This window comes from Ostrea edulis, chromosome 2, assembly GCF_947568905.1.
Source record: "Ostrea edulis chromosome 2, xbOstEdul1.1, whole genome shotgun sequence".
Lineage (NCBI taxonomy): Eukaryota > Metazoa > Mollusca > Bivalvia > Ostreida > Ostreidae > Ostrea > Ostrea edulis.
The window spans coordinates 35852429-35862693 of NC_079165.1; the positions used below are offsets into that span (position 1 = coordinate 35852429).

The window sequence follows — 10265 nt, forward strand, 5'->3', positions numbered from 1 at the left end:
TCATTAGGTAATGGAATGATTCTCGATGCAGTTCTTAGAATTTGATGTTCAATATTAAATACATTTATCAAAAAATAATTTCATTGAAGTGCATATCCAGGGGCCGGGTAGGGACACTAAGTATGTTAATTACAGGTTCATGTGAATGCATCTGCATATTTCAAAATAGAAAATTTTCACAATTCTCATTCGATCTAGCCAGTAGTAAATATCGTTCCCTCTCTCCCTACCCAGAGTACATACCCATGCATAGTCTTCTACCCTCTTTCTACATTTTTTGTGATTGCAAACCAACTCGGATTCCATATCACGTATCTTTTCAAACCTTTTAAGAGATTTGATCTGCTAATTAGGCATATGATATAAGTGAACAACAGTTCAAAAACTGTGTCGGCATTCTACAGAAAAATAGCATAAGACACCCTTCGAAATCTTCTGCCAAACGTAAATGTCTGGGTCAATTAGACTCTTTGATGTTTTATTTTGTTTACGTCGACTAAAGAGTTTATGAGATTGTTTATGAAATGTAAGCAGCCTACGTGGAAAAGATGTCGGGTTGGAGTGGATTTTCGGATGCAGAGTTGAAAGAATTGAAGGGACATAAACAATGTTATCGCGAAAAATCACACAAAGGTCCTCTTTAATAATATATGCATCGTTTAAAGGGTTTTTTTCTATTTTTGGCAATGTTTGTGCAAGTTTAGGTTTTTCGTTCGAATTTGCTCGATTATGTAGCTGCGACATATATGAGGTTATCTTACAAATTATAGCACCCAAAGATTACGTTGATGTTCCACGTCACGAGACATCGTCTGGGAAAAGAGTACCAAACATTTTGTCAGCATCCAAAGTCAGAATACAGAGGGAGACGGTTAATCACGATAGTCCAGCAGGTAAATGTAGATTTCAAGTTTTAAAAGATATGTCATGATGGTCACGAAAGGCTAGGCCTAATTAACTGCATGAGTAAAATATTAGAAATTAATAGTGTGATGTAAACCATGCATACATGTTTCATATAACTTCGTAATCAATATGGTGCCTTTTGTGGGATACACAGGAGGAAACAAAATTCCAAAACAACAGAATCAAGCACCATCTTCAAAACCTGAAGGACAAACAGTCACTGAGATCAAAGAAGAGGTGATGGAGATTGAGGATTCAGAGGCTTTATCGTAAGTTGCAGTAATAAAGTAAACTCCCTCAGTTCTATTGAGCAGTATATATATATATATATATATATATATAGAAAGCACTAAATAATCACAACTAGGTACTGAAAATTTTCGCCCCAGCCCGGGGTCGAACCAGCGAAGTCGTTGTGGCCGAGTGGACTTACGCACTGGTTTGACAATCTTGCTAGGCGGTGGGTGCCGTACATTGCTGGTTCGACCCCGGGCTGGGGCGAAAATTTTCAGTACCTAGTTGTGATTATTTAGTGCTTTATATATTAATTAATTGATTATCACATGTATCGTTTAGATCCTAGGGGTAAACGTAAGGTTGGGTGTTATAATTGTTTGTTTGTGCTATATATATATATAAAATATATATATGTGTGTGTGTGTGTGTGTGTGTGTGTGTGTGTGTGTGTGTGTGTGTGTACATAGTAGAGAGAACTAGACTGGAGATTCTGTGGCTAGGATTCAAATTCTTGTCTCATCCATAATATTGTCTCCCTTTCTCCAAGAACCGATTCTTTTTCGTACCAAATGAACCTCAACCACAGTCATCAAGCATAATATAGTATTGCAGAGTTGTGGAAAACATTTTTAGATAGCCAGTCATTCAGACTGACAAGAAGGCAACATAAGCCAGTCCGAAATAATTTAAGCCAGTCCGAAATCTAAAGTCACAAAATTAAAAAAACAAAACAAAAAGTACACAACATTTATTTCCTTTATTAAACATTGATATACTTCATAATTACATTTACTCAGTCTCCATTTCTATGCTTGTGAAATCCCCACAGCTCCTCAGTTAAGGACAGAATTTTCATTATCTCTTATAGAAGAGTACCTGTATTTTAATGAGGCGACGATAAAATTTTGTAAGCGGTTATTTGGTACGCAGCCGGCAGTCTGTCAATGCAAATATTGCATGCCATTTTAACACCATCGAATTTCAAGCATTCCCGCCCCTCTGTCCAATTGTGTTTGAATTCTCTTTGTCGAGATCTTTCGTATTTAACCTTGTCTTCATCTGTTAGTTTACATTTTTTACCTGGTTTCGCTCCAGCTGTAAATTTAATGGGCCACGCGGCCATGCTTGTTTCGCTTTCATCAGCCTCAAGCTCGTTTAAGGAAAAAAGTATTACGCAATCACATTTTAGTTTTACAAGATAATTGCGCTGAAAAATGCGCCGATGCTTGCAGGAAACAAAACAAAAACAAAAAACCAGGCCGGTCATGTCGACCGACATCAATGGCGTTTATATCGGTCGCAAGCATTTTTAATCGGTTTTGCCGGCATGACCGGCAGTTTTCCACAACTCTGATAGTATTGCCATTTACAACTAAATACTTAATTCCACCATCAAATATGTTCCCATAAAATTACTCAACAATGTCATGTGTCTGTCCCTGAAATCATACTCGGACCAAAAGGTCAGTGTCTGTTCAATTTAGCTGAGACTTCATAATCCAGCAGTCTATAAGTTACAATGTGCAAGTTTTGAGATGCATCCAAGTAATTTCCCTTTAAAGAACATTTGTACACAGTAAGGAGTGAAGTACAAGAGTTCTTTAAAGGGAGTTTCTCATGCAGTTTTATAACCAAAATTTAAATGATACAGTCAATCCTTATGAGTTGTGATTGAAACTCTGAAAACAGGTGGGTTTTTTTTCAAAATATGCGATGGTAACTCTTGGGTCTACTAATGCCTTGGAAAGAACTTGTGTAGACTTGTCAAATTTGCTTACCATTTTTTATTTATATATATATATTTATATACATTTGTTCAATGTATAATTCAATTTTTTTTCTTGAGGATTTTTTTTATCTATCATAGATTACATAGCAGAGAGAAATGTAATTAAAAGTAAACACCTGAGATTTGTCATACAGAGGTTTTTCAAAATGATTGGTGATGTCAGTTAAGAACATACTTTTGAGTATTTGCATTTGTACATGTACTCCTAAACTTCAATTATGTTTTTAGACGCGAGATGAATAATTTGGACAAATTTCGTGACCAACAGAAAATGATAGAAGAGGCCAACAAACAACGAAAAGCTTTACTGTCTAAAACTTTGACGGAAAGGTAAATTTAACAACTCGCTGTTAGCGCAGTAAATAATTTGTTTGGTCAGGTACTTTTTACGATTATTTAGGAAAAAAGTTAAAATTTATCCTATATTTACAGTGTGCATTTTTTAATTTTGTAAAAGTTATGGAGAAGAAAATCTTTATACTGTTTTTTAGACAAAGAAAAGCTCGTGAGGAGGCTCAGAAATTGTCCCATATCCAAAAAGAGGTTCAGTTACTTGACAATCGTCTGTCAGCAGATGTTTCTCTCATCAGGAGTCGTATTGAATCAGCCAGCAAAGACTACATGGAAGCACAGTAAGAGTGGCATACAATGATCTCGAAACAAAATACTGGTGTCAATGGGCTAAATAACTTATTACTGTTATGCTGAGTGTCGAACTATCAGATTAAATAACTTATTACTGTTATGCTGAGTGTCGACCTATCAGATTAAACTTATTACTGTTATGCTGATTGTCGACCTATCAGATAAAATAACTTATTACTGTTATGCTGAGTGTTGACCTATCAGATAAAATAACTTATTACTGTTATGCTGAGTGTTGACCTATCAGATTAAATAACTTATTACTGTTAAGCTGAGTGTTGACCTATCAGAATAGATAACTTATTACTGTTATGCTGAGTGTCAACCTATCAGATAAAATAACTTATTACTGTTATGCTGAGTGTTGACCTCTCAGATAAAATAACTTATTATTGTTATGCTGATTGTCGACCTATCAGATAAAATAACTTATTACTGTTATGCTGATTGTCGACCTATCAGATAAAATAACTTATTACTGTTATGCTAAGTGTTGACCTATCAGAATAGATAACTTATTACTGTTATGCTGAGTGTTGACCTCTCAGATAAAATAACTTATTACTGTTATGCTGAGTGTCGACCTATCAGATTAAATAACTTATTACTGTTATGCTGATTGTCGACCTATCAGATTAAACTTATTACTGTTATGCTGATTGTCGACGTATCAGATAAAATAACTTATTACTGTTATGCTGAGTGTTGACCTATCAGATAAAATAACTTATTACTGTTATGCTGAGTGTTGACCTATCAGATAAAATAACTTATTACTGTTATGCTGAGTGTTGACCTATCAGATAAAATAACTTATTACTGTTATGCTGAGTGTTGACCTATCAGATAAAATAACTTATTACTGTTATGCTAAGTGTTGACCTATCAGAATAGATAACTTATTACTGTTATGCTGAGTGTCGACCTATCAGATTAAATAACTTATTACTGTTAAGCTGAGTGTTGACCTATCAGAATAGATAACTTATTACTGTTATGCTGAGTGTTGACCTATCAGATTAAATAAGTTATTACTGTTATGCTGAGTGTTGACCTATCAGAATAGATAACTTATTACTGTTATGCTGAGTGTCGACCTATCAGATTAAATAACTTATTACTGTTAAGCTGAGTGTTGACCTATCAGAATAGATAACTTATTACTGTTATGCTGAGTGTTGACCTATCAGATTAAATAAGTTATTACTGTTATGCTGAGTGTTGACCTATCAGATAAAATAACTTATTACTGTTATGCTAAGTGTCGACCTATCAGATTAAATAAGTTATTACTGTTATGCTGAGTGTTGACCTATCAGATTTTTAGGTAGCCAAAGGCTCAAGTGAGCTGTTCTTATCAAAATTTATTTGTTTTGTGGTATTGTCTTTGTAAACTTTTCATATTTTTGACCTCTTCTCAGGAGCCACTTGACCAATTTCAACCAAACTTGTCACAAATCATAAATTTTCTTCTAGAAAACATGGAGCACAGGAGTAGACAAATTCCATGTTTATACTACAGATTTATTTTTTCAATACACATATTAGTAATTATAATAGTTTTAAAAAAATGTCCAATGTCCGAAGCTCTGCTCTTTGTTTTCTGAATGAAATTTTTTTTTTTATAGAATAGCATTTTGGCTGATTTTCAGTAAAATTGAGAAATTGTGTCACTTTGGATGTTTGTACTCCAAGTATGTATGTATGTGAAATTGTATTGGACACAATTTCTTTAAAGAAATGAAAGAAGATTTAGTCTTTCTTTAAAGCTTTAGAATTGTTTAGTATTATGGGGCCCAGAAAGGCTGTTATTATACAATATACACGGTTCTTTATGAAAAATCTTTAAGATCCATTTGGGACCCATGACCTTTGAACTTGTGGGAGAGTATTTTTCAATGAAAAGGAATCAAAATTTTATTCTAGTTTTTATTCAAATTGTTACTTTTCAATTTGCATTGCTATGCTTGTCCTAGGAATATACCTCCACGTTACTGATGATTTACAATGTGACTTTCATATATACTAAAAATGGAGAGGGTACAAGGCAGCAGAGATACTAGGAGTCTGATAGTTATGGAAATTAATACAAATTTATTTTTGAAAAATATGGTTCATTATTTTACATTCACCATATAGGCAACTGCAAATATAATCTTTGAACACAGCAGATTGACATTTGTTGCAAATATGAGTGTGTAACCTCTTTTTACAGTCCTGTTTTTCATAGATCTCTGAGGGTAGCTAGTCATTACGAAGTGTTGACCTCTAAAACTTAATTATACCCCCCGCAACAAGTTGTGGGGGGGGGGGGGGGTATACTGGAATCGGGTTGTCCGTCCGTCTGTAGACGCAATGGTTTCCGGACTCTAAAGCATTATCCTTTCCACCTACCGTCACCATATCATACATATGGACTACCCATGGGATGAAGATGTTCCCTATCGATTTTGGGGTCCAAAGGTCAAGCGCACTGGACATCGAAGTAGCAATATGGTTTCCGGGCTCTAAAGCGTTATCCTTTCCACCTACAGTCACCATATCATACATATGGACTACCCATGGGATGAAGATGTTCCCTATTGATTTTGGGGTCAAAAGGTCAACGGTCAAGCGCACTGGACATCGAAGTAGCAATATGGTTTCCGGGCTCTAAAGCGTTATCCTTTCCACCTACAGTCACCATATCATACATATGGACTACCCATGGGATGAAGATGTTCCCTATCGATTTTGGGGTCAAAAGGTCAAAGGTCACACGCACTGGACATCGAAGTAGCAATATGGTTCGGTTTGTCATGCCATTTGTTTTTTACACTCAGAAAAGAGGTAGTTTATACCTATTACCAACACCCTTTGGGAGATTGGGGTAAGCGGGGGGTATTCTTAGTGAGCATTGCTCACAGTACCTCTTGTTTTATGTGCAATGTCTTGCATCTGATGAAGCTTCATTTTTTCAAATTTGTCCAATTCTTATCAACAGGAGACGTTATGACAGAGCAGAAAGAGAATTCATTGAGGCAAAGATGGATTTACAGAAGAGATCTGAATTGAAGGAGCAACTGACTGAACATTTGTATACAATCATACACCAAAATGAATTACGCAAGGCGGAGAAGCTTTCTCAGCTGATGAATGAACTTCATGTGGAAATGGAGACCGAGGAAAATGGACTAAAGCTTACATATCTTCCTCCTGCATTTAATGTAGGTGATTTTCCATCTTTGCTTAGGACTAAATCACATGATGCAAATCAGTCTGGATCTTCATCTTCCAAAAATAATAGTGAGAAATCTACAGACACAAATAAGTCCGAAAATTCTGCTGGAAGTTCTGAATCCACTTGTCAACCGGAGGTAGCCAAAGATGACACTGTTAGTTGTATGAACACAGAATCTCCTAATGCTGCAGACAAGTTAGTGAAAGACTGTGTTACAGTAGCACAAACTACAACACAAAGCCCTGTTGTGAAAAGGCATGAAGACAGCGTGCAACAAGGAAATGCAGAGACGAAATCTAGTGGTACAAATGTAGAAAAACTTGTGCCAACATCATGGACGTTAGATGTAGTCATTAAAAAAGAGCCTGAAGAGAGTGTATAGGATGTAGTATTTCATGTAATCATAAATTCATCATTATACCCTGCAAAACAAGTATTATATATTGTAATCACCATGTCCATCCATTCATAATTAAGTTTACCTTAGGTGGCTCACTACACCCAGAAATAGTTTCTCAAATCAGTACGAATTGATTTAATTATAAAAGATATGATGATATACAATAAGTATATATGCCAAAAAGGCAAAAAATATACAAATTTGGATAAAGACATGATTTTCAAAAAAAATCATTTCAATACATATGAACAAAAGACTCTCGTGGATTTGAACTCGAGATATGCGGTTCACCAGCCCAATGCTCTAACCACTGAGCTACGATGATAGACAAACAAGTCGATCGATACAAATAATTTCACAAAACATTAAATCGCCATCTTGTGACGTGATGTCATACAGAGTATAAGCTTTAGTGTAGTGAGCTACCCTAATAGAGGTTTTTTACATCAACTTCTTTTCCATGTTCAGTGATCAATAAATTTATTCAAGATATTACATCTGCATAAACTGTTCTCCCAAACTGCAGTGCCTCATCCATCATTTGGTGTAGCTGCAGAACTGTAGCTCTCGTGGGAAAATTGGAATTTATCAGAGAGCTACGGATCCATCCCAAATGATGAACAGTTCATTTTTTTCTCTGTGTGGTTGAGGTTTTGTTTCGCTGAGTTTTTGCCATACTGTCTTACAATTTAGGTCACCAATCAATTCAAACCATCGTTGATTATTGTACATTTATTCATAATCCCAAGATGTACTACCAATTTTTTTTTCATGTTATGATAAACACAAATAATTATTATTATCAAATGAAAAGTAAACAGTCCCTCAAAATGCAGAATAAGCTCCTATATGTTGAAAACTTGAATTTGATTCATTTCTCAAAGCTGTTCAAACAGTACTTCATTTCATAGCTGAACTGGAATGATTTTATCCAGAATATATTTAACTGAAGAACATTTGTGAGAATAGTAGTTAACTTAGACAGGATTTTTTCTTTATGTAGAGCGAATATCAAAAACAAAATTATTTTCCGTTGACATGGGACTTGTAATGAATGTTTGAAGCTGTGTCTTGAAAATCATATTGGTGTAGTGTGAAAATGCATAAGGAATTTTTTTGAAATGGTGCTGATGCAAGAATACAGTAGTATTGGACCTCAATCACACACAGAAATAGTTGCACTGGAAAAGGAGATATTTTGATAAGGGGGAGGATCTGTAGCTCTCGGGTACATTTGTATATCCCAGTTGTTTTCCAGAGAGGTGTTTTTACAGAGTTGCAATTCAGTTTAGTGATAAGTGGTCAGTCAGGTAAATTGTGTGTATACAGGGAAATCCTGCACGCCTGGTATCATTTTATTTTTGAAAAAAATTATTCTGTTCATACTATGCACAGAGGTTCCTCATGACATGGTGTTGTGTTCCAATGAAAGTTCATGGACAATTGAACAATGTTTTATATTTTTTTTTTTTTTTTTTTTGGTTATGTTTTACATTTTATTTGAAAATGTTTCTTACAGAGACATCACCAGATTTAGGTGAATTAAGTGCTACAAATGTTGAAATATGCATGATGCTCAAGGCTGTTGCAGTGAAGATTCTTTATGATGTCATTGCCTACTGTGACGGGACCTCCGTTTTTATACGCCTGTTGTCAGACGGGATGTATTATGGTACAGCTCTATTGGTCTGTACCTCCATCCTTTCGTTTGTCTATTTAGGGTTTTCTGTAGACTGATACCAAAGGCTTTATACATGTATCATATATTAAATCACATTAACATTTGAAATCTGATGACCTTCTCTTGAAATATATATCATATACATATGTATTTCAACACAAGGTTATCGAATTCAAATGATGCAAAGGACAATACATTGATTGAAGAAGTTATGGATATTTACATTTAAAATTTTTGTTGCATTTAGCTAGGAAAATACATTTTCTTTAGTGGTTTTAAATTCAGCCTTTTCACCTGTGTATTGTGCAGGTATAGTTTCTCACATAAGGGGCAGATAATTCTGCTTATTTGAGTGTGACATTATCTTTTCTCCCACAAAATGGCTACATATATTTATATTTTCAATATTTTGTTCTAGAGAACTAGATTAACACATATTCACCTGTGATTTCAAATGTGACCCTTTTTAGTCCGATATATTCAGCAATTTTATTATATAAAAGGCAGAGAGATATGTAGTTCATAACAAAATTTACGAAACTTGAACATTCAGATATGCTAGTATATTTAATATTATTGTGCATTTCCTGATACAAACTTATTCAAGTTATTGAACTTTGTATATATTAAGGAGATACTCTACATTGTCATAATGGCTAACTTCCTTTCAAAACATGGATGAAAATATAAATATCAGCAATATTTGTCTATTCATTTAAAAAATGCTCACCTAGCTGAGTAGCTCAGTAGGTTAGCATATCGACTGCTGAACTGCAGATTGAATGTTCGAGTCCAGCAGGGGTTTTAAATTTTTCTTAGATTGTTTTCTACTACATCTGCATTTTTTGACTAAATAAATTAAATTTGAAAATTTTCAATTTCGAAATGTTGTTGTACATATCCTTCACTTTTCATCCATATCAAATTTCTCTGGTGTAGCATACCTCCTTAACTGTAATTTTAGAGAGAAAAAATTGAGGGCAATAATCTCTTGGCGAAATTGCATGATTTAGTGTATGTACTAGAGAATAAAGGTATTTTTAAATACAATGCAAATAAGGCATGCGGGGAGTGTTAGTCCCATTATATTCTACACATGTATATCGTTATAATAATAAAATAAAACCAGTGATCAAACTCCAGATTTTCTTCTTTTTTTTCTTCTGAGGTACATGTACTAGTATCTGTTGCACCTTAAATCGTTTCCCCATCCCATTTGGGATGGCATTTCACCTGCCAATATTTCATTGACGTTTTTAGGATGGATTACACAGAATATATTTCATTGTGCCCCCTCTTATATGCGGGAAGGGTGGTACACAGGTTTCACTTGGTCTGTTTGTTTGTCTGTCGACGATTTAGGGTGTAACAGTATTATGTACCTAAA

The 10265-nt window shown here is 34.7% G+C and overlaps 2 protein-coding genes across 3 annotated transcripts in view; one reads left to right on the forward strand and one right to left on the reverse strand.

The window, feature by feature from the left end:
• LOC125679416 (E3 ubiquitin-protein ligase CCNB1IP1-like) overlaps positions 1-355 on the reverse strand; it is a 25104-nt gene extending 24749 nt beyond the window's left edge. Inside the window, exon 1 of the mRNA XM_048918633.2 lies at positions 244-355. Within this exon, the coding sequence (XP_048774590.2) occupies positions 244-306 (63 nt within the window). The 5' untranslated portion in view covers positions 307-355. The remainder of the gene's footprint in view (positions 1-243) is intronic.
• LOC125679415 (RAB6-interacting golgin-like) overlaps positions 1-10020 on the forward strand; it is a 14504-nt gene extending 4484 nt beyond the window's left edge. The window contains exons 1-6 of one of the 2 annotated variants that reach the window (XM_048918631.2): positions 396-633; positions 771-893; positions 1061-1175; positions 3161-3262; positions 3424-3564; positions 6561-10020. In XM_048918631.2, the coding sequence (XP_048774588.2) occupies positions 549-633; positions 771-893; positions 1061-1175; positions 3161-3262; positions 3424-3564; positions 6561-7179 (1185 nt within the window). In that variant the 5' untranslated portion in view covers positions 396-548 and the 3' untranslated portion in view covers positions 7180-10020. Of the gene's footprint in view, positions 1-395; positions 634-770; positions 894-1060; positions 1176-3160; positions 3263-3423; positions 3565-6560 lie in introns of those variants that run through there. The other variant, XM_048918630.2, reaches the window with a different exon arrangement.
• The last annotated feature ends 245 nt before the right edge of the window (positions 10021-10265 follow it).